Source organism: Rhineura floridana, chromosome 1 (genome assembly GCF_030035675.1).
Source record: "Rhineura floridana isolate rRhiFlo1 chromosome 1, rRhiFlo1.hap2, whole genome shotgun sequence".
Taxonomy (NCBI): Eukaryota; Metazoa; Chordata; class Lepidosauria; order Squamata; family Rhineuridae; genus Rhineura; species Rhineura floridana.
Window position 1 is genome coordinate 141,061,890 of NC_084480.1, and position 27,377 is coordinate 141,089,266.

The following is a 27,377-nucleotide window of genomic DNA, read 5'->3' on the forward strand; positions in this document are numbered from 1 at the left end:
AGCATGATGCTGCCACCACCATACTTCACTGTAGGGATGGTGTGTCTTGAGGCATGGGCAGTGTTAGGTTTCCACTAAACGTAGCGCTTTGAGTTTTGCCCAAAAAGCTCTATCTTAGTTTCATCTCTCCACAAAATCTTTTCCCACATTGCAACTGGGGCACTCATGCTTTCTGTCAAACTCCAGACATGCTTTCAGATGATACTTTTTGAGTAAAGGCTTCTTCCTTGCCACTCTCCCATACAAACCAGTGTTATGCAGAGCTCTTGATATGGTTGACTGGTGCCCTATTACTCCACTCCCAGCTACTGAACTCTGTAGCTCCTTCAAAGTGATTGTTGGCCTCTCTGTGGCTTCTCTCACAAGTCTCCTTCTTGTTCGAGTGCTGAGTTTTGAGGGACAGCCTTTTCTTGGCAGTGCCTGGATGGTGTGATGCAGCTTCCACTTCCTGATTATTGATCCTCTGTGCTCACTGGGATATCCAGACACCTGGATACTATTTTGTAGCCTTTCCCTAATCTCTGCATTACATTATATTACATTATCTCTCACTTCTGTAGAATGCTCTTTGGTTTTCATTTTCCCTCAGATCCACAGCCTGACCAATGATCCTTCAACAGTGGGGGGTTTATCCTGCCAATGTGACAGCAACTTTAATGGTTCACAGGTGGAGGTCAATGGTAAGGTACTTGTGTCCTCGATAGGGCAATTTCTTTCATCTGTGTAAACTGGGAGCTTCCACAGCACAAGGGTAGAATACTTATGCCAGCAACATGTTTCAGTTTTTTATGTTTCTTACAAACATTTCCCAACAGAAAACCAATGTCACCTTATGATCATTGATTTTGAGTTTCAGTGATTCAAAATAAAATATCATACAGAACAAAATTACAAGGTACCATTTGTAATTCAGTAATATGAGAGCATTGGTCAGGGGTCAGATTACTTTTGCAAGGCACTGTATGTGGGAACCTACCATGATTGGCCAGAACCTGCTTGGCTCTGTGAGGTCATCATCCAATAACCCCTTGCATTTCTTTCTATTGTGAGGGCATGTGTCAAGGGCTGAGGGACTATAGAGGGTCGTGCCTGGGGGTCTTGTAGGAGACAGCACGGTGAAGTCACACTGTTATTAAAACATTTGGTATTAGAACTGTAAGACAGGCATACTAATTCTAAAACCTCAAGTTAATCAATCTTTGTTACTAAACAAACCAAAGAGTTCTTCTAGGGGGAAAGGCTGCAGCTCAGTGGTACAGCATCTGCTTTGCATGCTAAAGGTCCCAGGTTTCCCAGCATCTCCACGTAAGGCTGAGAGAGACCCCTGCCTGAAACCCTGGAGAGCAGTTCCCAGTCAGCATAGCCCAGGGATGGGCAGAGTCCAGGCTTGCCAGTTCTACTTTGTCCTGTACTAGAACCCCTAGATCTAAGGGTGACAGCAAGGTGCAAAAGACACACGGTTAGAAGTGAAGAACGAGGGCTCCTCTGAGCTCATTCTGAGCCTGGACATTGGTTTTTATTACCAGAACTGAACTAAGCTCAGACCTTTCCCACAAAGGTTCACTAGTGACTAGCTTTCTTTATTTCAGCATCTGAATTTAGGTGGGAAAAGTCACTTTTTTGTTAGTACTGTTAAGCATCTGAGAGTCAGAAACCCTGCCAATCACCCAGAAATCTACCAGTAGATCCCAATCTATCTTCTGCCTACTCCTGGCAAATATAACACTGAGCTAGACAGACCAATGGGTCTGACTTAGTATAAGGCAGCTTCCTGCTGGGATATTCTAAACAGTTAACGGTTCTGTTCAAAATGAAATTAAATAATACATACTAACAAGCATAAGACAAATTTTGAGGTATGTTCACAGTTATAGTGCAGGGAGGAGAGGGGGTGCCTGCTCTTAAATAGCGGGTCTGTCTCTGTATGTGTACCTAGACTCCTGGAGGGCAAGAATTCCTACATTTGCTGTTAGATGACAGCAGGAAACAATTAAAAAGTAACCCATCACCTGCACCATTGGCATTCCTTCTTCATGGAATATTTGAGTGCTAAGAAATAAAAGGGCATGCCCAGAGGATTCCTGGATCGCTCCGTCTGCCACTCTTGGAAAGAAGATGGTGGACTAGATGGATTTCAGGGACTGATCCTGTAGGTTCTTCTTAATTCTTTCATAAAGACAATCAACTGACCGAATCAACTGAAATCCTGCAGCTCTATTTTTCATTAGTGCAAGAATCTAGCCACTTTTTCCTTCTGAGTTTTTATGCATAATATTATACATTCTTTCTCAATTTCCATTCTTTTGCTTCAGCTATTTATTTTTCCAGTTTATCATGGACAAATTCAGATTATAACAGCAATCCTACACATGTCTACTCAGAAGCAAGTCCTACTGAAATTCAATAGGTTTTCTCCCAAGTGAGTGGTACAGGATTGCAGCCTAAATACGCCCTATCATATGATATTTCTGAAGCAACACATCCAAAATAACTCAGGTGCCTAAGGAGCACAGAAACTGAAACAATGGGGGTGGTGTCAGCTCCATGTTAGACACATACACTTACCTCCCAAATACCAAAAATCAACAGGCCTGGAAAATGGAAAAGCAAAAACAAAGGATTTGTTCAAGCTGTAATATTAGTTGATCAAAACTCCTTATATGTAGAAATATTTGACTGAGGGCAGACACTTCCAAGCTTAAGTAAGAAGAAAAGCAAAGAATCCCTACATTTCAAATCCAACAAGGTCATTTTAAAAGTGGCATAATGTACCAAAAAAAGAAAAGAAATGAAAAAGAAAAAGCCCTTCTACTGGACTGTGAAACCCTAGCAGTGCATTTCACAAGGCTGTGTAGCAGTGCGATTTATACGGTACTAGACTTGCCCACAAGTTAAGCAAAAACAAGTCATAAGTTATAGAGCAATTATTTTTAATGATGCAAGCATCACATAAGTCATCTTAGCTGCAGCTGTTTCATGTGCTTCTCCCCTTTCTTCGGGCTGGAACAAAACTGTAAGACAAGCCAAAGAAAGGCTGGACTTGAGTGCGCTAAATGTGATGTACTAGAGACACTGCTACTTGTGGTGTACGCATTAATTTCTTTTGTCCTACCTTTAACTCTGATCAATAAGGGTTGGCAAGATATTAAAACACTGCAAAACCCAACTGGCAGAGATGACATGAGCACACACATCATTGGTAATGATGCCCTTATGTTTGGCTAGTCATAATTTTGTATGCTGTAGTAACCTTCCACCTTTGCTACTGTAATGTGCTCTACACGGAGCTATGCTTGAAGATGGTCCTAGGCCAAGGCCTTGGTCGCCTGTTTGGTAATCTGGCCCTGGTCAAAACAGCCTCAATCACTATCATCAGAAAAAAATAATCAAATGCAAGGCCAAATACACATATTCTCAACTGTTCCGCAACTTTTCTACAGAACACCTGAATGGAGCTTGCAGACCACAGAACACAGCTGGAAAATCTCTACTCTAGAAGATTCTATCCAGAGTTATCCTAAAGGATCTTTTGGCTCTTTCCCTGAATGACTACCAGAAGACAGGCAAGGCACTGAACAGCACACTTGGGGGAAAGGAAGCTTGGTCTGTTGCCATAAGGAGCAAAAAGCAAAACAAAAACAAAGCTATATCACCCATCCACCCATTCCCTCGATTGAAGTTGTCCACTTATACATGAGAATTATCAATTAAGTCGCACACCTTAAATATTTAACTCAATATATTTGATAAGTCAAATTCCATATAAATAAGCAAAGTCCAATTATGTTAAGACTAATTACTCTCCCAACCTCATTGGCTTAGGCTCCTCTCCTATTGCGATCCCCTTACACTTTATGTTAGCTTCAGCACAGGGGAACTCTGAGGCAGACCTGGCCCATGTAAGAGATCCAGGTGAATTTTCCACTGCCTACTTAGGGGCAAAAGAAAAGGTGTGAAAGGAGTGGCATCTGTGGCCACAGATGGGAACAGGCTACATCAGCAGGGATCCAGCCTCAGCAGGGATCCTGGACATAAGGACCAGGGCTTTGCATAGAACCAAAATATTTAAACATTATTTATATGTCTGACTTAAAAACTGAGGAAGGGGGGAATCTGTTGTTCCTCTAACAGTTATGTAGAAGCAGCAGATCTAGCAGGTGCACCTTTACTTATCCCTAGATAATAAAGCTGCACCTGCTGAAATTCCTCTTCTACAGAACAAATTAAAAGGCAGTGAAACTCTGTAGCCTCTTTGCATCTGATCAACTACTCTGTCCCAATTTGAACTGCCTGGATAGAGTAAAGAAAACAGATCTCCACTGCTCCTGAAGAAGGATAAATTCCAAAACACGCTGAGCATACAATAAATCTACTCAGCACCAGAGCCTGTCTCTTTTTCTTGCCTCCAAAGTATGATAACCCCAGTTTCATCATTTTAGCTTCCAGTGATAGTTCTGGTTTAATTTGTTCTAACACCCAATTATTTGTCTTTTTTACAGTACATGGTATGCGCTCTCCTCCAATACATTTCAAATGAGTTGATTTTTCTCTTATCCGTTTTTTTCACTGTCCAACTTTCACATCCATACATAAAGATTGGGAATACCACGGTCTGAATGATCCTGACTTTAGTGTTCAGTGATACATCTTTACATTTGAGGACCTTTTCTAGTTCTCTCATAGCTGCCCTCCCCAGTCCTAGCCTTCTTCTGATTTCTTGACTATTGTCTCCATTTTGGTTACTGACTGTAGTGATATGACAGAAGTGTATAAAATAATGCATGGCATGGAGAAAGTGGACAGAGAATTTTTTTTCTCTGTCTCATAACACTACAACTCATGGACATCCAATGAAGCTGAATGTTGGAAGATTCAGAACAGACAAAAGAAAGTACTTCTTCACACAGTGCAGTTAAACTATTGAATTTTCTCCCACAAGAAGCAATGACGGCCACCAACTCAGATGGCTTTAAAAGGGGATTAGACAAATTCATGGAGGAAAAGGCAATCAGTGCCTACTAGCCATGACGGCTATGCTTGTCACAGAGTGGCAAAATTGGGAATGGAGTGACTGAGTGAGTCTTTGTGTGTTTGAATCTTTGCTAAAGATTACACGTTCCCTGCAAATTAGTCAGACAGAGACTTTAAGCTTTAAAATAAGAAATAACGACTTTATTCTGGAAGTACATACTCAATAGGAGAGAGTTCTACATCTAGCTAACTAGCTAAGTTGGAGGTACAAACACTAAGCCTAGTGTTTGCCCTCATGCCTGGAGGAGAGGGAGAGACAAAGGAATATGTCTGCTCCCCTCTTGAGAGAAAGAAGAAGGAAGGAGATATGGTCAACATCCTATGCATATCAGTCTAGCAGGAAGGGAGAGACAGCAGGAGATCAAAGGATAGGTATTAGCCTAGCAATCAGGAGGTCTCCTCTCTAGCTACCCTTTTTAACCCCATGCAGCCTCAACCCACAAGTTGGAGTTGAACCACATATTCCAACAATGCTCTCACTCCATAGGCAGAGACAGTATGCTTCCAATCACCAGTCGCTGGGAACTGCAGGGGAGGGGGTGCTCTTGTGCTCAGGTCCTGCTTGCAGGTTTCCCATGGGCAACTGGTTGCCCACTGTGAGAATAGGTTGCTAGATTAGATGAGCCATTGGCTTGATCCAGCAGGGTCTTCTTAAGTTCTTACTAGACAAAAAGGCAGATACAGGAAAAGTGCACTAAAAGGGAAGGCAAAATAGCAACTCTTTAGAACTTGAGGGATTCCCATTGCCTGGTAGCCAAACAACTCACTTATCAATCACAGCTCTGACACATTGACTAAAACACTGACAGGCAGGAGCAGCCAGGCTGGCTAATTTAATATAAATTGGTTAGAAGGGTACCTGCACATTTTGCTCTGTAACTCTCTTTCTAGGAGGGCTAGAGACTTCATTTTTTTTAAAGGAAAGCTCAGATTCTGGGCCACCTGTGCCATTGAAGAACTTCACTGGTACTGTTGTGCCTGCAAGCAATGTGTTGGTGACCCCTGTACTATGTCTTTAAATTGATTTGCAGCCATTAGCAGGTGGGGATGCTTATGCCCATGCTGTTTGTTTTTTTTAAAGTAGTGTTTGCTGATTTCTGCAAATAAAGCTATTGCTAAAGAAACAGGAGCAAACCAGGATGTTTTATTTTGATCAGTTGGAAGATATGAATGGGCAAGAATGGTTATGTTCATGCTCATTTTTTTAAGAGTTTGTTGGCTTCTTAAAATAAAGCTATTGCTAAAGGAATAGGAACACACCAGTCAGTTGGCAACCCTAGTAGTTGCTTTAAATGTACAAGAGAGTAGGGCTAAGAAAGCTAGCAACCTCAGCTTGCCAGCACATTTCACTGTGTAACATTTCCTCTTGCAATATGGCAACCACCCACAAGCAACGCTTCATGACTCACTTTCTTAGGTTATCGTGGATTACATAAAATAGAAAAGGCAAAGAAAAACTGCCTCTGATCCTGATCCAGTGGATTCTTTCTCTTTCTGGGTCGAGAAACGAAAGCTGAAAGCCAGCAATCAACCCCAGTTTCCAAACATCCATATACCCAATGATTTGTTGCCGTACGCAGGCCTGTTCAAAGCAACACGTTGAAGAGCTCCAATGCAGCAGCATGAGACCCAAGAGGTCCCTTACAAAGGCACATTGGATGCTGGGCACAACTACCCAGCTTGTGTTGTGCACAAACAGCCTTTTAAAGGCCTGGAGGTCAGCCAAGAGCAGTTCAGAGGGAAGGTCCTCCAAGACAAGTTGTTGGAAATGTACAACGCTGGGTGGTCCCAAGCCTATTTTGGGATACCAAGAAGTTGTTCTGTGAGTTTATTTTCAAAGGTTTTTTCCCCCTGAACGTGTTGTTATTGTTTGTTAACAGACTATTATTGGCCAACCCGTCGTCGGGGCGTTAAGCTTTATTTAGAAACGTCCCCTCGACACATACAGCTTTGTACTGCGTGAGGCAAAGGCCCCAAAGGGGTTACTCCCTTTCCCCCTGCCCTTGCTTTCTTGTCCCTTTCAACGTCCAGAGCTTTGAAGGAGACGAAGTTTTCTCTCTCCCCCGCCCGCACTTATCCCCCTGCCAGAAGAGAGCGGGGGGGGGAGGTGGAGAGAAAGAAGAGTCACCTGCTAACTTCTGAGATGCCGAGTCGCCGAGAGGCCCAGTAGCAGGGACCAGAAAAGTCCAAAAGGAGACAGTTCCAGGAGCCAACTTGCAGGCTCGCTCAACGAGCGTCCTCCACTGGCACTGCCAGTGCCACACCCAGGGCAGGGACCCAATGCCTTTGGGAAGAGCCCAGAGCCTCCCAGCCGATGGGTGACGGTGGCGGTACGAGGTGCCTGCCTGACCCCTTTTCCTTTCCCTTCCCCGCAATAGGCAGCGCGGGAGGAAGACTCAGCTATTTATAGGCGCTCTGCTGTTGCGCTCCGTCGGTCCCCGTTGGTGGCAGCGGGATGTTTTGGCCAGATATGGCTTGGCGGGCTGCCGCTAGATCTCTTGGGCATGCGAGGAGAGAAGGGTCCCACTTACAGGCGGCACAGAACTACCTCGTCTCCCCCCGCCCCGTCCCCGGCTTTGTACCTCCTGCAGCTCCAGGCTGTGGCCCTGCTAGCAGAATGGGAGGAAGGCGCACGCCGATTGTCGCTCTGCCGCGGAGAGACAGATACACACGCGCCCTGGAGAGGAGCTCTGAAGTTACGCAGAGAGGAGACGGGGGGGGCGCCTCCCGCCACTGGTGCCAATCATTCGGCCCAAAAGGAGGGCTGAAGAGGAAGGCCGCCCACTCCTCACTGGCTGGCAGAATCCACCCGCAATGCGCTCCCGCCCTTCTCTCCCCGCCGAAGCCGAGGCTGAGACGGTGGGGGGAGTCGGTGGGTACAGAGGCAACGAGAGGTTGTTTCTAGGAAGAGTGATTCAGCTGTGTGTAGCCGGCGTAGACGGGCCTACTTAGGGATAAGTAGGCTTGGGCTGTTAATGCTTCCACACGGGGAAGCAAATCGCCCCGCGTGCAACGGGCTTTCCTCGCATGTAAGTGTGCACAGGATGCTAATAACCCTGTAGTCGTGCACGATTGTTGGACGGTAAATCGCAAGCATACAGGGGGGTTGCAGCATTAGAGAATCCGGAGATGCGCACGTGCTTCCGGGAAGAAAAAACAGAAAAGTAGCTATTTAATTGTTTGCAGAACAGCTGAGGAGCCATTTGTTGTTATACGTATGACCTCTAGGAGTGCCATTTCCCTCCTGTTTTATGGCTCTGCTCCTGCTCCTTTTAGCTACATGTAAGGGTCGCCAACCCGGTGCCCGCAAAAGCCTTTGGTGCCCCAGGAATGAAGTACAATCCCCAGATTCCTAGCTCTCTTACTTTCTTTTTTATAGTAAGTTTCTAGCATTTTTGGAATCTGAGATATGAGACAAAATGTACAGACACCATTCTTCTATTTTTGTGTGTGAGATTAGCCTGCTTTCACCCCTACAGTACTGCTTTTAATCTTTTTTGCAAACACCGGCTTGGAAGGTAACGTGAAGCATCTAGTGGGGCATCTGCTTATGGTGTCCTGGGCAGTATTGACACATTGGAAGGATCTGAAAGGTGCTACATTGTGTTACTGGTATCAAAGGCAGGGTTTGGAAGATTAGTTTTAAAAAGGAATAAATTACAACTACTGTTACATGGCCTCAAAAAGGAATAAATTACCATTACAATTATTCTGTAAAGGATTGATTACTTTACTGTTATGCAAAAGTAATCACTACAATTACAGTTGTTACTTAAAAAAAACACCAGAATGCCTACAAGGTGCCTTGGCTGCTGCACACTTAAGTATCCTAAAACATCATTAAAAATACACACACACAAAGGTAGTAGAATAATTCTTTTTATCCATAAGATAGCAGTGGTGGTCTCTCTTCCGGGGAGGGAGGCAGAGGCCACCGCTCAGATCTTTGCATGTCAAACCAAGTGCCCCACACATATACACACACACTCTCAACCAGCAAGCAACATCTCTCACTCAACCACCTCCCAGACTCTGCTAACTAAGGCATACCCACCCAAGCAAACATTTTCCCCTGGGGTGCAAAACAGTAAAACGCTGCAAATGCAGCAAAGTAGTCAGGGAGGGCAGCAGAGGCCGCTTCACTTGCCAAGTGCAAACACAGTATTCACACACACACACAACACACGTCGTTTCTCACCTCCACATTTATCTCCATTCCGCTGCTGCCTCCTTCCCCTCCTTCATCCATGTCCTTGCCCTCCGGTTCCTTTCTCCCTCCACTCCATTCTTCACCACCACTGTCCATTTTTTAAACAATTGTTTTCTCCGCTCCAACCCCCGTCTCATTCTCCACCTCTGCCCTCGTCACCTCCTAAACACCCACAGAGCACGAGGGAAGAGCAACACTACGCAGAAGCCCAGTTCGAGGCACATTATTTTCATCCACAAATCAGAGGAATAGAATACTTCCCCTGCTCCCCCCCAGTAACGCCTAAAAGTAATTCTGGAAACATTACAATTACTCCTCAAAAGTAATAAAATTACTCCTCATTCTGTTACAATCAAAATGTAAAGAAATTACCTACTTGTTCCTCAAAAAAGTAATAAATTACAAGTAATACATTTTTGTAACTAATTACTTCCAAGTGTGCCATAAGGTGTGGTATATCGCTCTTATGGGAAAAATTAACACACAAACGTAGAGTTCTCTAAGTGGCAGTTTGAAGACTGATCAGTTCATTTCCATCTGGTACCCATTTATTGTCTATGTTAGCCAAACTACAAACTATCAAAGTCCTCCAGCAGAACATGCCACAATATGGAATGCTTGTTTTCTTCGATATTTCCTTATGCAGCCGTATTAATTTGTTAATTATTGTGTCACAGGAAATGTCAATATCTGTATTCTACGAGTCACCAGGCCACACAGGAACATTGGGATATTTGTTAAATTTTGTCAGGTAGATTTTATAAATCCAATATTGCTGATTGCTTTCTTTGCTGTTTTTGTTTTGAAAATAATAAAAATGTGCATATATAAAATAAATTGGCCTGCTTCACCCTTTCAGTTTTTACTTCCCTGCCAAATGTGCCCCTCCCCTGAAAAATTCCTGAGGAAGCCCATATGTTTGAATGAGGGAGAGATGTACATATGGTATGTGGGTAGGGAGAGAGAAGGAGAGAGATGATTGGGAGGGAGGGATGAATGTGTGGTCTGTGTGTATATGTGTGTGGTGAGAGAATACTGTATATGTGAAGTGTTAGTGTATGAAAGAGTAAGAGATGCATGTGTATCTTTGGTCAGTGTGTGTGGGTGTTCGAGAGCGTGAGTGTGGTGTGATGTGGCCACCTTGTATATTTTTCCTGGTGTAGGGGAATGTTCCCTGTTATTAGACAGCAACAGCAGCATATGTTTATATGAGTATACGAGAGAGAAATCAGTATTGTATGATCTCCACAATCAGGACACAGCTGATTGGTAAGCCTGAAGCTGGGGAGTGGGAAGCAGCAGCAATGAGTGTACTCTCTCTAATTTTGCTGTGCCATGCCCCCATTGCAGCCATGTTGTATTATGCCACACCCCCATGGCAGTCATTTTGTGACTGGTGTACACAGCCCTTTCTCACAATTCAAAATATGGCCACAGGTCCTGAAAGGTTGGTGACCCCTGAACTGTAGTTTACAGAAAAGAAAAAATAAAAGCAATTCGGTAAAAATGCAATATATTAAAATAACTCCAGTTGTTTCCAGACTGTCAACACTTATTTTGTGCTAATTTTTCACTCATTCACCCACATCAAAACCTCACCTTCCTTTAAAAGAAAAGTGGTGCTAAAGAAATCAACACTTGTGGAGATTGCACGACTGTTCTGAAAGATGTAAGAAAATACAAGATGGCATCATAATCGTCATTATTAATTACATTTATATCCCAGTTTTCCTCCAAAGAGCTCAAGCTGGCAAACCTGCTTCTCCCTCTCCTCGTATTGTCCTTACAACAACCCCGTGAGTAGTGAGGCTGAGGGACAGTAATTGGCCCAAGCTCACAGAAGCCAGCTTCATGGCTGAGTACAGATTTGAACCTTGCTGTCCCAAGTCCTAGTCCAGCCACTCTAGAGTTTAACCACTATAGCACCCTGGCTCTCGTACTAAATACACAGCCCATACTAAGTTTGTACGTTAATTTTTTTATTTATTAACACCACCTTTCCACAGAACGTAGGTCAGTTTACATGGAGTTCCCAGTTGGTCTCCTTTCCAGGCACTGACCTGAACCAGACCTGCTTAGTTTCAGCAAGATTGCTACATCGTATTCCTTCAGTCATGTGGATGTCCTGTAAAAAGTGAATGAATGCAACATGGCAATTTCTACACTAGACATCTAGTGTGGAAGCACCCTTTGCAGAACATGAATATCCTTATCCTTATTTTATTTATTTAGGCTGCAATCTACACACTTACCTGGCAGTAAGTCTCATTGGACATGTATTGTATGTAGACATGTATGATTGCAGCCTTAAAGAGATTTATTTAAATAAAGGTCCCAGGGCAGGTTACAATTTACAACTATATAGTATGATTATTGTATTGCATTGTATGATTATTGTAGTGTATGATTATCATGTTAACACCCAATAAAACAATTTAGAGCACAAATGTACATCAGACAAGAGAGGTTTTCTCATAGTACTCACACAAATCTCGGTCCTTATACTATTATCAGTCATTCCTAATTTGATCAGCAATCCAGAGAAATTACATGAAAACACGTATACAGAGGGAATTATTAGTGAGTTGTATTGCATCAAAAAGACAAGTTTTCCTGTAAACATCTAATAACTTATATCCTATGGTGTTGTTTAGGAGTCAGTAAGACTTCCATAAAGGGGAGGGAAGCAATTTTCAGTGATTCCCTTGACACCCCCCCTCCACATATCTGAATTCTGCTCTGGAGGGTTCCCCAACCCTTTGGAGCAGATTTGGGGAGGGGGTATCACCAAGAATTACTTCCCTCCCCACAGAAACCTCGCTGTAAGCTGAACAACATTGTTGGATACATCCATATAAGAATTACTGTCTTCAGAAATATCATAAATGTTTGGCTATATGTTCTGATACATTTTGCTCTTATTTCAGTGGGAAGAAGATCACCTCCAGCAGCAAATGCATTCAAAGAAGTCAGCTTGGAGGAAAAGTCTTTCTTTTTCTTTGGAGGAAATGGTCTGCTTTGCCACCTGATAGTCTGGATTGGTTGTAACTTCACTGAATGTGGTAGTAAAAGATTGTGCCAAAGGGTCTAATGCTGGAGACTTTGGGGAACTCTTTTCCCCAGGCGACTCACTTGTATCTGTTCCTCTGTAGAATTGGCTAACAGGAGTAGATTCTTTGCAGTTGAAATAGTGTGCCTTTCTATCTGTGTGGATGATGATGATGATGATGATGATATCCCATCCTTCCTCCCAAAGGAGCCCAGGGTGGCAAACACATCAACAATGCCATTAAAACATTCCAAAAACGAGTTTAAAACAATCACATTCTCTCAGCCAATGGTTTCAGGGTTGCTAGGAACAATATCTTTCAGCCATCAAGTGCCTGGGTAAACAGGAATGTTTTAAAACTCCTCCTAAAAGTGAATAATGAGACATCATGGCATTTTATATGGCAGAGGTGGCATTGTAAAGCGGGCAGATATTTGAATGTGGGTTACGTATAGATAATAACACTACAACAAAACAACCACCATAATAAAAGACAGCAGATAAAAATTACAAGATAGACTGAGAGAGTCTTTGCTGTTATATGCCTTCAAGTTGATTACAATTTATGGCGACCCTATGAAACAGCGACCTCCAATAGCATCTGTTGTGAACCACCCTGTTCAGATCTTGTAAGTTCAGGTCTGTGGCTTCCTTTATGGAATCAATCTATCTCTTGTTTGGCCTTCCTCTTTTTCTACTCCCTGCTGTTTTTCCCAGCATTATTGTCTTTTTTAGTGAATCATGTCTTCTCGTTATGTGTCCAAAGTATGATAACCTCAGTTTCATCATTTTAGCTTCTAGTGATAGTTCTGGTTTAATTTGTTCTAACACCCAGTTATTTGTCTTTTTCACAGACCACGGTATGCGCAAAGCTCTCCTCCAACACCAAATTTCAAATGAATTGATTTTTCTCTTACCCGCTTTCACATCCATACATAGAGATCAGGAATACCATGGTCTCAATGATCCTGACTTTAGTGTTCAGTGATACATCTTTGCATTTGAAGACTTTTTCTAGTTCTCTCATAACTGCCCTCCCCAGTCCTAGCCTTCTTCTGATTTCCTGACTATTGTCTCCATTTTGGTTAATGACTGTGCCAAGGTATTGATAACCTTGACAAATTCAATGTCCTCATGGTCACCTTTAAAGTTGCATAAATCTTCTGTTGTCATTACTTTAGTCTTCAAGACATTCAGCTGTAGCTCTGCTTTTGTGCTTTCCTCTTTAACTTTCATCAGCATTCGTTTCAAATCATTACTGGTTTCTCCTAGTAGTATGGTGTCATCTGCATATCTTAAATTATTTATATTTCTCCCTCCAATTTTCACACCTCCTTGAGAGAGTCTGTCATCTCCATCACCAACTCTTTCACAATCTTTTCTTTTTCCAAATCTGAGTATTGTTCTGCAACAAAGTGAGCCAATGGTTTTGAATCTGATTTGGTTAAAAACTCAAGTTGTGCTGCCATGGAATTAATTTCATCTTTTAATGCTTGCATCTTTTGTTGCATTTCTGTGGTCTGTTCTCCACATTCTCATTGTGTGTTGAAGCAACTTTGAAAAATACAATTCTGCTTCATATAGGTTTTGATTTGCTTTTATCTGTCTATCAGCATCTTGATGTTCCTTGTGGATTTTGTTATTTTCCTTTTCCAAACTTAGCTTGACTTCAACAAGATGGTTATTCTGCTGCTTTAATTTTTTTGCTCTCATTTTCAATGCATTGACATGCTGTGTGTGCACCCTGAGGTCATTCAGTCTGAGGCAGCATTTCTGTGTTTCCTGTTCTGATTTCAGTACCAAGTTTTCAAATCCTCATTTACTTTTTCTGAGTTAAACAGGTCATTTCTGGTCTGCTGCAATCAGTTTACATCACAGTGTAGACCACATCTTTATATCTTGCACCATGCAGTTTTCTATTTTCTGCTTTAAAATTCTCTCGTCTTATTGCTGGTCCTTCAAACTGTTAAGCTTATTTTCCAGGGGAGATATATTGGTAGTGGCAGTGGGTTGTACCTATAGCTTTGGATTAGGGCCCCAGTCCTTGATCCATTTGGGGTACAAGCCTGCCACAGAAAAAGAAGATAGCAGTGAAGGCAGATTGAAAGATCAGAAATTCTAATGACTGAGTCTCTGGGCCAACCTAGTGGAAAACCAACTATCCAGGTGAAGGCAGCTCACTGTGCATTTGTAGATACAACGGAATACTCAGTGTGTATTCAAATTGGAAACCATGGATTGGGCGCTGTCACAACAAAAGTCCCAAGCCATAGGGCTTTGATTAGGAGTTTTGAATAACTGAAATAAGACTTTGGAAAATATTCACTTCAGGATTCAACATTAACAAGAGGGAGTTTGAAAGAGATTTTTCAAAAAGCAAAAGCAGAAGATGGTGTTTGTTCCCAAAAGACCAAATTTTCTTCCTTTTCCCCTGCCTGATGGTCTGGAGGCAGCACATCTGCTATAAAATATAATTTCATCTGGTCTCTTATCTGGTAAAGGATTTTGCCCACATAATAAATTAATCCTAAAATAATCCTATATATCTAAACCCCAAACCTATATACGAATATAACCATTGAGAAAACCCAACACATATAGCTCAACATCTAGCAGAATAGATAGCTATTTTAGAAAGAACAAAACAAGCAAAATCAAATCAGGACAACCACTAGCTCTCCTTTCAGCACTTATTGGTCAGTTAGCAATGAGTACATTCAAGCAGCAACTGTGATGACCTCACTCACCTATCAGCATTGTTGGGTAAGCATGACCCAATAAAGCAGGGGTAGGCAACCTGGTGCCCTCCCCGTGTTGTTGAACTACAACTCCACTCATGAGAACTGGAGTCCAACGACATCTGAAGGGCACCAGGTTGTCTACCCCTGTTGCAATAGAGGAAAGAGTGCAAAGATGGTGGGCTGGGTAGCTGTTGATGCTTAAAGGGGCTTTGCACACATGATCATTTCCCTATATTTGCTTCTTGGGAGGGTCAGCACAAATTTTAGCCGGGAAAAGACTTTTTTTGTGTACCTTTCCAAAAGGAATGATATCCAGACATTTGCCAGTGAAATTTGTTTCTGGCATGGATCTAAGCATGATTACTTTTCATCTCCAGCAGATTAAACTGTTCTTAAAGCCAGTGTGGCGTAGTGGTTAGAGTGTTGGACTAGGACCATTGAATTCAAATTGTAATACAATAAAATATAAAAAATAAAAGCATGAAAATCACTGTGAATATTCACTGCCGTGGATGCGCTGTCATCTGCCTTCAACCACAAACCTGCAAACACATGGGCCACCTGAATGAAGCTTATGGACTACTGGTGGTCCATTGAGTTTGGGAATCCGATCTAGAATATATTACTGATATTATACTGAATATGTAATTTTAGGATCTTATATTTTATATTGTAAGTATTTGGGGTTATATCCAATGCTGTGTGATGGTGTTTTGTTTGCACTTTCCTTTCTTCTCCTCCCCCCAGATGTCCCCCCCAAAAAATCTGCCCTAGATGGCCCCCCAGCCCTCAAGCAGATTTTGACGGTGTGTGGGCAGCTGCAGAGGAGAGGGGAAGGTAGTTCAGTTGCGCAAATGGAAGTCTGCTGTGCAAGAGGAATGTTATTGTTGGACACAATCCTTTATATTTTGTTGTATATTGTATTTTTGTTTTGTAAACCACTTTGAGTATTATTTTAATAGAACAGTGGGGTATAAATATTCAATCTAATTTATAAATAAATTTTGAGCACAATCCTGTGGATGGCTACTCAGAAGTCATTCTTTAGCTTTTGTACGTTTCTCTTAATTTTTATCCACCTTCCTTCATGGGTAGTAATAAATGCATGTTCTCGACAGTACTAGACAGAAAACATAAGAAAACTTGTGTCAGGTCTTCCAGATCTTCATGTTCCAGGTATTTCTCCACCATGAAGAAATGTGAATTGCAATGTGATGTTTCACGGGCCCTACTCCTAAAGCTAATGGAAAAACTGAAGTTTGTATTCTTACAGGTTTTGGGATCAATTTTATCAATGGAATGACAGAAATCCAAAAAACCATGTACATGAGGTGCTAGGGATGAAAATGATCCTGCAAAATACTGTTTAAGGTCGTTATTCTTCATGTCTACAGATGCTTAGTCCAGAACCGGTTCCTTCCATTTCTTGAGAGAAACAAATGAGAGAGGGTGAGGTTGGGAGAAGTATTTTGATAACTGACAAATTACTCATTTTCTTTAACATTAATTCAAACAGAAGCAGTAGGGATCAATAGCTTTCCACAGGTTCAGAAATTAAATCTCGATTAAAAAAAAACCTTTTTCCAGTTAAAATCTTCATTGTGACTTGGCAAAACTGGTTTTCATCATAGTTATTTTGCACAATTCTTAGTAATTGACTTTCATGATCCCCCTGCCATTGCATTTGCAAATATTTGCAAGCTGCCAGTACCCTTACCTTAGCAAACAACCAGTCTTAATGGCGATCATGGACTGTTAGATGACCACTCCTCTCTGCTCAAGGATGTGCAGATGACCGCTTTCTGTTCATTGAAAAATCATTGTGATGATGCTTATATTCTTTACAGCCACGAAGAGCATCACAAAGTGGTTTACAAAACATTATTAGAATAAAAATATTCCCATCTAAAATCAGGAACAGAAATAAAGTCCTTATGATGCTAGGATGATTCAGGTGGCATTTCCTATCCTCGTTGTTAATCTTAAATCTACCTCTGGCTAGTAGGCAGCAGGTACAGGAGTAGCCTGAGCAACTGGAACTCACTCACCCCATGATGGAGGCAAGTACCAAATTGACAAGGGCAGTTTCTCAGCTGTTTTGACAGTTTTTCAGAGGCAAGGCAAGATTATGTTGGGAGGGAAGAGAACTGTAGCAGCCACCATTGTTTCCCTCCTGAAATTTCTATTCTGAAGTGCTTCTTGGATTTGAGGACATTCAAAATGATTGCTTCTTTTGCCACTTAATGGCATTTGCCATAATAGGACAGCAGTTGATATACAGAAACACACACTTTTTACAGAGTGGGAAAATTGTTCCTGGAGCGGCTCATTTTGTTCAAGGGCAGTGTTAAATACTACCCCTTTGCCACCAAAGAAATGACAATGAATGAATCAGGCTTGTTAAAAACAAACCCTCAGTGTGCTATTCTATGCAATCCTATATTTAAGCTTAAAATACAAGGGGAAGTCTGGATTAAACACACAAACACAACAATGTATTGCAAAACCCAAAGATGCTTTATTCAAAAGTTGTAAAAGGCATCCCATACTGTCTTTGGGGAAAAAGAATCCAAGATTAAACAATACAGTCCTATGTATGTCTAGTTGGAAGAAAGTGCCAGTGAGTTAAATGGGCCTTATTCAAGTAAACATTAGCAAAATGATTCACAAAACTAAGTTGGGGCAAGGTTTAATGAAACAACTCTCCTCTAATTACTGGGCCAGTTCCACTGATTCCTTTCTCTACAGCAGGAATGGGGAAGTGTGATCCTCCAGATGTATTTATTTATTTGATTTATATCCCGCCCTTTCTCCCAGTAGGAGCACAGGGAGGCAGATGTTGAACCTCGCACCTTCTATCAGCCCCACCCAGCATGGCCAATGGTCAGGAATCATGGGAGTTGTCATCAAAACATATGGAGGGCCACAGATTCCCTTTCCTTGGTCTATAGCTCCAGAATGTATTTACACTGCATTACATTCCTATCTTCATCAGGCTCCTCCCTCAACTGTCATCTAGCAGCAGCCATTCCATCAGCCTATGGAGAGGGAGAGATGGAACTACAAAGCCTCTCCATCAACTCTGATGAAAGACTAGCAACTTGGCTCCTCCCCTTACTGAATTCTTTCCATTCTAATTGGTTATTAAAAGAACTCTGTAACCAACAAATTAGTGCCTGAATGTGGTTTTCTCCTCCTCCCTCAGAATCCCTTTTCCTTTAGTGTTGTGTCTTAGAATGTAAGCCTGATTTTCATAACCCATACTGGGAGCCCATTTTCGGATGACGAGTGAGATACGAATACTTTCAAATAATGAAACATACATCAGTAGCCTGATAACCACGCAATCCACCCTAACCATGTGAGATGTAGACAGTACCAGGAGCCACAGAGGTGACTGTAACCAGGTTATATAAATGGGCTTTGTAAGAAAGAATTCAGAAAAATGCTGTTTCTGCATACTTTTAGGAGTCAAAAGATGGTCAAGCTCAGTTACTCTAGTTTCATTTCTTTTTGTAACTACAATTGGTTAAACCAGGTTCACCAATGGGAGGAGGAATAGACGGCGAGAAACACGGAACAAAAATCTGTAGTGTCACTGGCTTATAATCAATGCAGACAGAAGTTGGCCATCCCTGGCCAGGCTATAATTCTCAAGGGCTACTGTTCTACAAAGAGGGCCAGGAATGTTCAGCTCCATAAAAAAGTTGGGGCCATCTAACTGTACAGTTTCTATAATCTAGATCATGTCTTATAAAGAATTAGACCACTGGTTCATTTAACTCAGAGCTGTCCCCTCTGACTGGCAGCAGCTCTTGCAAGTTTTTTGTCAGATCTATTCTTAGATCTTTTAAATGGGAGTTGTCATTACATAAAAGGGCCACCACGATCCAGATCAAGTTGTCTTGGGGTCTGCATCTAGTTGTTTTGAGGTCTGCATCTAGCCAGCTGATGAATAGTCAAACTTGCCTTTAGACTCTTGATCTGAAGCAGAAGGAAATTGTTCCAACAGAGTAAGTTAACAGAAATATTTATTTATACAGGTAACATTCTAGCATTAAACAGTGCAAAATATCCAAAGTAAACCACAATTATTATTTTGATGGTCACAGCTATGTTAACATATTCTTATTGCTGATGTTACTAAAGTTTTAGAAAAGGATTAATTTGCCTTTGAAATTTCCATACAATATTGGGTCATAATATCATGAATCCAGATATCAGTGTCTGGTTGTGATGTGTCAACTAAGTAGACAACAACTTTGCGGTCCCATGGATTAGCCCCATCAATAACTGTTTGCATCTGCGCCACAAGTGGTTTCTTCTCAACATGATTTCGGAAGACTACTGATGCCTCCTCTGACCACTGTTGAGACACTGTTCCTAGAGGAAAACAGCATAAAAGCCAGTTAACACATAACCACAGAACAGCACAAGAAGTTGAGAACCTTTGGGCCTGCCTAAGTAGCAAGCAATTTGCAAGCTCATAATCTTGAACACGTGGAGGAGATCAATCATGGCTATGCTGTCAGTCACAGCCACAACTTCAATACATCTCATCATTTTACCTAAGATGATCCGCATAGGGATGGTGGAAAAAAATATTCAGAATCGACTCCATTTGCACTTCCCAATTAATACGTCAGGGACGCAGAACCTGTGACCCTACAGGTGCTGAACTCCAACTCCCATCAGCCCCAGGCAACATAGTCAATAGTCAGGGATGATGGGAACTGTAGCTCAACAACATCTGGAGGGCCACAGGTTCTCCATTCCTACAATACATGAACCAAAATGCAGCTCTTTTAAAATTCACATTTCTCAATTTTTTTCTACAAAAAGCATATATTAGCTGAAGTGCACACAGAAATGCCTATATTATTAAAATAATGCTTGCAAAAAGTTTGTATTTTAGAGAAAACTGTGTATAAAAATTAGCTATATTAGGAGATACATGCACAAAAAACAAGACTGCATGAAAACCTGTACTTTAAAATAAAACTGATGCAAAATGGGGTGAACTGAGCTTCGACTGAAAAATGAGAAGCCAAAATTGGCAGATTTATCCATCCTTATGATAGGAATTTAAAAAGAAGTTCAAGTCTAAATGCCCAAAAGAGAATCAGAGACTATGCTTAGAACCATATGTGAATTAATCCAACAGAGAAGTCAAGTCTGTGGAGCTTAGCCCTTGAACAATGTCACCATGCCTAGCATAGCCCCTATATAGGATTCCCTCTGAGGAACTAAAACCATCACTTAATCATATTATGAAGTGTAGTTGGTGACCACATTGGTCCAGAAAGTAGAAGGATGAAAGTACCTACAACCTTCATCTCCAGTTTTGTCTTTGTCTGGCCTAGGCCTAAAAGCAAACTGTGTGGTAAAACCTCCTGGGTCATACAATGATTTGGGTAATGCTCTCTTGAAAGAAATCCCTACACATGGGAAGCTAAGAGTCAGGACAAGAGTTCTAGCCCAGTATTCCTCCAGATATAGTTTCTTAGGTTCAATGTATTTTCCACAGGGGATCTTTCAGCCATATGCCCACCACCAACCTAGACATGCCAGTAATCTGAAGTGGTACAATCTACGAAAAGCTTTAGCATGCGACAAGTCATTTAGACGCTACTTGCTGTCGCTTATGACACCCTGAACTGGCTGAAGTAACTTTGTCAATTGATTAACATTTCATCCATGACATACTTAAAGCATTTATTTTATAAAACTATTTTAATTACAGTTATGCTTCTTACAGAAATTACTGTCCTCAGTTAACACTCCCAAATGCTTTATGGAGAGTGCTTCATGCCAGATCACACAAAAGCCCCACTTCTCCACTGCGAGAGCAATAGTCTTAATGGTAATCCAAACTCCTGGGCACTTGTGATCTGTGCTACCTTTTGTTTACAAAGCAATCTGGCACCTAGGGACGAGTGCCTCCAAATTGATGTAAAGTTCCTTCTTTTCATGGGAGAAAAATTATTTTGAAAAACTTATGACAAAGTGAACCTGAGCATACAAAGGGTAGTTTTCCTTTGTGAATTGTGGCTCAGCCTCATCATCCTGCTCAGCTATAAGGGCAGTGGCTCCACAGATGCTACAGTGACCAAGAGGAGACCTGGGGCAAAATACCCTTTTACTGGGTTTAACCTTTACAGTCCTGTATAGCTTGCAACCCAGGTGTCTAAAGGAGCATGTTCTTCCACATGAATCATTTCGTCTGAGACCTTTCTCTGGATGACACCTCCCCTTCCTCAAATGAGATCAGTAGAGTAGAAACCAGGATATTTTCCCCCAGAAGCCTTTTTGTATGCAATTTTGTCCCCAGAGATGCTCATCTAGGCCCAAACAAATGGTTTTTAGTACTGTGCAAAGGTTTTTTTAAAAAAATCTTAACCTGACCTTCTCACACTTTTAACTGTGATTATTAATTTATGTTTAAATACCTGCACTTCTGCATATTTTAATTATTTCATATCCTGCAATCCACCTTGGGAATTTAATTTAAAAATGTCAATAGTGATAAAATATGTACGTTGGGATGCAAACACATGCTACATCTAGCACAAAAAGTGTAACAATTAGAATGATGAAACTTTGGTATGGGTTTAAATTACAGGAACTCCCTATGGGCCAGCATTACTTGCAGTATGTACCATACATTCTCGCCCCCTCCCCAAATGTGTAATGAAAGCGTCTGATGACTGCTTTGCTAACTACCATTTTGTTTACCAAAAGGCTCATGCATATACCATTCTAGCAGAATTAGATTTGCAAGATATGCATATATTTTGCAAGTATACATGCATATTTTTAATGGTCTCATAGTTTAATAGCAACAAGCTCCATTCTTCTTATATATATATATATATTGTATGTGTCATGCTTACCGTGAATGGTTCAACGTGGGTGCGTAGCAGCTGCTGAAGTGATCACAGCAGGAGGATGAAGAAAACAAACTGCTGTGCGAAAGCTTCAGCTGCCCGCTTCGGTAGCAGTGGCAGCAGGCAAAGGGGGATGGAAGGCAAACTGCAGCCACACTGGGCTCAAGGCTGGGGGCAAGGGGAGGGAGGAAGGAAGCAAGGGAGGAGGGAAGCAAGGCCAAGCCATGCTGGGCTAAAGGCCAGCGAGGCTGATAAGCGGCTCACGCAGCAGCACCCTCTGTGAGAGACTGGTAAGCAGCTTAGGTGGGGCAGCGGCTTTGCTCCAAGCTGGGGGGAGGGAGGCCGGTAAGCAACCAAGGTAGGGCGGTGGCAGCCTAGGCAGGTCAGAGGTCAGTAAGGTTTGTGAGTGCCTGGGGGATGAGAGCAGTTTATGAGTGTCTGTGTGTGTTTGGGGATGCCTGGTCTCTGTGTCTCTCTGTGTGAGTGAGAGAGTTCGTGTCTGTGTGTGCGCCTGGGGGTGTGAGAGTTTGGGGGCGGGGGTTGGTGAGCAAAGCAAGCAGGGGGGCAGTTCCCCTAGTATTATAATAAAGAAGCTTGGCTGAACCAGCTGCATGACTCCTAAGCCACAGATATTCGCTGGCGTATAGCAGATGATCCTATTGAAGATGCCTCTTCAGCAAACAGTAAAACCCGCTTGTTGTTAAAAACATTATAGTACACCAATTTGGTAATTAAGAGGGAGATATTTCAAGACATATGGCGAAGTGTCGTTTGGTTCCCTGAACTTAATGTGCATTACTGTATTGAAATCAGAGTGTTTGTTTTATTATCTCCATGACCATCATTTCAATATATTAGAATCTGCCACCTACCTGCAAGTTGGGCTGTTATGGCCTGAAATGGCAATTTTCTGAACATGTCCAGCAGAGGCCTTACATTCTGGATGCCAACAAGTTCATGTTTACCATAGTCCAGCTCATATACTGACACCAGCCCATTTGCCAACATTCCTTTTATTAACACCCTATGCCACCTAAGGAACAGAGGGGGAATTTGGATTGATAGTGTATAGCCACAATACATTCAAGGTACAGCTTCTAGTAACATGGACTGAATTTTATTTTTTTATTTATTTATTGAATTTATACTCCACTCTTTAGCAGCATACAAAAATCAGCATTAAGACAATCCCCGCCCTCAGGTGTACCATTTTACTATCACTGTTAGTTAAATACCTTTTTAAGCTTAACACATCAACAAGTTAATAGTTGCCATGGTAGCTGCCACACAAAGAAAATAAATGGGTATTTTCCATGAGACAGGGGGCCCTTATTTTTAATTAAAAGTAAACATCAAGTATCATGTGGAATCCACATATAAGGCCTGGTAACACCACTATGAGAGGGACAGGCCTTGCTTGCTCCGTCCTGACAGTTGCTTGCACCCCTACGAATGCACCATTCAAGCAGTTATTCATGCAGTTAAAAACTTCCTTTGTGGCTTCAGAAAGCCAACCTTCTCCTCCTCTTTTCTTGTCCAGAAGGTAAGGTTTAGCCCCACCTCAAGGAAGAGAATTGCTTCTTGCCTGCCAGGGATGCCCAGGTTGGCTCAGCAAATAGTTTCTTTCTGCTCTAGAGTTTTTGCTTCAGGCTTGCTTTAGCTGGCACTTTATGTCCCACGCTACCCAGCACTCTGAGCCACTGTAATTTCTTCCTTTCCCCTGCTCCTTTTTAAAAAAAAGGCATTCCCCCACAACTCCTGCAGAACTATCTACTGCCCTGCTTCTCTGAAGGCCACACCTCCAAGCTGACTGCTCTTCCCCTGGCTCACAATTCCTCTCTCCAGTATTTCTGATTTAGTCATACCAGTCAGCAGGGTAGATTTGGGCTGCTGAGAGAATGCCCAGCTAGTGCTAGAATCACGTAACAGCCCCAAGCATTATCTCAACGCTCCATCTACTCCAAGACGACCTTAAAATAAATAAAAATTTTGAAATGTGGATTTCTATTGTTATTTTTCTTCCGGCACACTGATGTTTGTAAGTAATGTGTAAAAATGGACATTTCCCTTCCTTTTTGTACTTGAGACGTTTATTTGGAGAGATACAAGGAACCCTCAGGGTACACGGATTGTCCACACTGTTTAGACCCCAAAAGAGAACAGCATATAAGAGTCAGGACATAGTAGGACAAACTAAGACTTTCAGCAGAAGGAAACTGCTGTAGAAAGAGGGAAGGATGGATCTTTGATCAAGACAGTTAAATATCCCCCTAGATATTAATTCCTAGGGACAACAGCAGGGGAGAGCTGTTGCCTTACTGCCCTGTATGTGAGCATCCCAGATTTGATGAGCCACTGTTGGAATAGATGGCCTTTGCTCCAATCCAGCGGGACTGCTCTAAGATCCTTAAATATGTCGGGTTGCATCCAGACTAGTTTAGCCATATGGCATTTATGAAAATGACTTACTTGTTTTTCACTTTAGCAGCATAGAGTTTGTTCTTTTCAACAGCAGTAGTTCCCTCATCTGCCGTGCTGTAGTATAAAAGCATATCTTCCATCAGGACTTCTAAACTGTGCATCTCTTGCCAAGCCTGGAGGACAAAGTAACCAGGGTGGCAGGCCAGCGAGACATAAACATCCATTTGCTCCTGAGGCTGAGCCAGCAGCAAAGGCGGTGGCATATTCAAGGCTGTTGCAGCACTGCTGGGCTCTGAAGCATGAGGAAGTGAATCTACAATTGCCCTCCTGACACCTGAACATGCTGTCTCTGGTAAGTCCGTTTCCCCCATTGCAGGAAGGGAGCTACTGGGAAAGGCACTCAGGAAAACGTCCTTCTGATGCTTCCACAAGTCGGCATTAGTGATCTGCCTATTTATACTACGATCTGGGTCCAGGAAGTTCTTTGGCGTAAATAAATAGATGTGTGCAATCCTGTCATCCAGTTTAACCACCTGAAGGTGGGGAGGAAAAAAAAGGAAGAAAGAGAGAACATTCCTACTAATCAATCTATTTTCTCTGAATCAAAACCATGGCATGGAAAATTGAACAACTGCATGTCACTGATCTGTTTAATGTAAGTTGTTCTGAATATTTTAAATTAAAAACAAAACTTAATGGTGTATGTTAATTGAAAGTATTAAAGCAGAGATGGCAAACCGATGGCCCTCCAGATGTTGCTGGATTCCAATTCTCATGCTTCTGCCAGCATGCCAATGGTCAGGGATGACGGACTAGCCACCCCTGCACTAGAGTATGTATCATGCTCACAACCCTGCCAGCCATCACCCTCCCCCAGTGATTTGGTATAGCACATTTGAAGTCTACTATCACACCAGTTTCTTGAAGTGCCCCACAAACATGGTCTGGAAAGGAGAAAGGCCTGAGTCTAGTGAGCAGCAGAATGAGAGAATAGGGTTTTTTTACTTCAGTACCAATACACTGATGTATGAAACCATTTGCTGAAGGAAGCAGTTTGGAACTTTTCTTGCCATGACCTCAAGAAAAGACAGCAAGTTCCCTATCTCACATCAAGATCAAAAAGGAACTCCTGGCCAGAGTTCACAGCAAAGGGAGTAGTACAGGCTTTATTCTGTGCTTGTGAATTGCAATTATCTAGGGTGTGAAGATCTTCTACCGTACCAGGAACCAAATATGCACAGATCCTAGTTTTATTCACTAGAATGTACAACCAAGCAGTAATTAAAGTAGCAAACCTCTGTCAACAGTAACATGGACATGTGTAGCAGGAAGAAAGGATTCCAAGGAGGAGACTGGCTACAGGCTACTTGGTGTGCAACATGCTTTATATATTCTCAGAAATCCTTAAATAACAAATTTCGTGTAATTCAGTACTATCCCCATATCGCAGAGGATGAAAGAAGAGAGGCTTGCCTAAGGATATCCAGAGAGTTTGTGGCAGGAGGCAAGATTTGTTCCAAGGCCTTTCTGGTCCAGAGCTCAGTCTTTAGTACTATACTAGCTTCCTAGTCAGAACCACACACCCCTATTGCATTTGAATGTACTCAAGTCCAGGAGGAGATGGAGTTGTGTTGTATGGCACAGCTAAAAGAAAATCTGAGCACTATAGGCATGTTTCTTATCTAGGTACTAGAGTGAGATTCCATTTCCTGAAAGATGTAGATTTTTTTTGGCAAATAGTTGTGAATCTCAGTGGCAGGCTCCTGTACTTCATTATGCCAACATCTTCCGTTTGAAAACAGTATTATAAGGATGTAAAGGTACCCAGGAGGTAAGCATGTACATGAAAAGATCACAAGATGGGCAAAATTCAGGGAAGGGCCTATTTCTGAAGCCAGCTCAAACTGACAAAAATGGGGAAGTATGTTGTAAATGTAATTGTGTTCGAATCCCCACCCAGCCATGAAGCTCACTGGGTGACCTTGGGCCAGTCGCTGCCTCTCAGCCTCAGAGGAAGGCAATGGTAAACCCCCGCTGAAACCGCTTACCATGAAAACCCTATTCGTAGGGTCGCCCATAAGTCAGAACCGACTTTAAGGCAATCCATTTCTTCTTCTTTTTCAAGATTATCACATGCAGAGGCTAGAAAAAGCAACTGCTCATCAAGTGATTGGAACAAGCAAAGCATATAACTAACACAAGGCCTCAAAACTTAGGGCAATTTTGATAATGCAGTTTTTGTATGCAACAGGCATTCAGGAACAATGTGCACCCTTGAATTTTAAGCAATGAACATGCATATTTTTTACCTTAATGCTGCAGTCAGGACAATTTAATACTGTATCTCTCAGCCAAAGTACAGCATCTGGAGTCCACATGCCAATATTAAGAGGAAGGTCAGCCAAGCAGCATTTTGTTGCCTAAAAATATAATATAATTATAACAGTATTCAGGTTATACTGAAATATACACGACAACAAGAATGATATCTACACAGCAAGCTTCTGTGAAACAAACGAGTACTAATCAGAGATATTCATACCTGTGCTGGTATTACAATGATTTCACGTAGAAATGTTGGGGGAATCTCTCTCAGCTCTACTACTTTTACAGATGCTACTGTTCCAGTATCCATAAATTGTACATCAAGAGCTCGGCTGCTATGAACACTTGTTATCTGCACAGAGGAAAGGAAGCAAAAATATGAGAATGATGTAACAGTTTTTAACAAATATAAAGTAGTAAAATATAAGCCATTTTTGGCCTGAGGTCACATTCATTCTTGGCCAGCCCTCCAGAGGCTAAATGCCAGCAGCGGGTATGGCCACCCAACACTGTTGCATGTACACTTTTGCATACTTGCACATACTTCTCCACCTACCACTGACTTATTGTTTTTGCCACTTCCAAAATCAGTGGGATCTTGGGGACCAGAAGAATCTGCTTTGGGGGGCTGAATCAGGCCCCTGCACTGGAGGTTAGCACCCCTGATCTAAAAAGGAAGCGTTGCCAGGTTTGAAAGCTCATTGTGAATGAGC

The 27,377-nt window shown here is 42.1% G+C and overlaps 2 protein-coding genes across 11 annotated transcripts in view; both read right to left on the reverse strand.

Annotated features, from left to right (window-relative positions):
• Nucleotides 1-7,849, reverse strand: part of TMOD1 (tropomodulin 1) — a 60,146-nt gene extending 52,297 nt beyond the window's left edge. For 2 of the 7 annotated variants that reach the window (XM_061634272.1, XM_061634273.1), the window contains exon 1: nt 7,614-7,845. The gene's annotated coding sequence lies outside the window, so the exon portion shown is untranslated. Of the gene's footprint in view, nt 1-7,159; nt 7,572-7,613 lie in introns of those variants that run through there. The other 5 variants (XM_061634274.1, XM_061634267.1, XM_061634271.1 and 2 more) reach the window with 5 other exon arrangements.
• Nucleotides 7,850-17,527: 9,678 nt separating this feature from the next.
• The window catches only part of TDRD7 (tudor domain containing 7), a 67,007-nt gene continuing 57,157 nt past the window's right edge, over nt 17,528-27,377 (reverse strand). For all 4 annotated transcript variants that reach the window (XM_061634223.1, XM_061634213.1, XM_061634204.1 and 1 more), the window contains exons 13-17: nt 26,882-27,016; nt 26,649-26,759; nt 24,388-24,872; nt 22,791-22,951; nt 17,528-19,414 (exon numbers count right to left, since the gene is read on the reverse strand). In XM_061634223.1, coding sequence (XP_061490207.1) covers nt 19,194-19,414; nt 22,791-22,951; nt 24,388-24,872; nt 26,649-26,759; nt 26,882-27,016 — 1,113 coding nt within the window. In that variant the 3' untranslated portion in view covers nt 17,528-19,193. The remainder of the gene's footprint in view (nt 19,415-22,790; nt 22,952-24,387; nt 24,873-26,648; nt 26,760-26,881; nt 27,017-27,377) is intronic.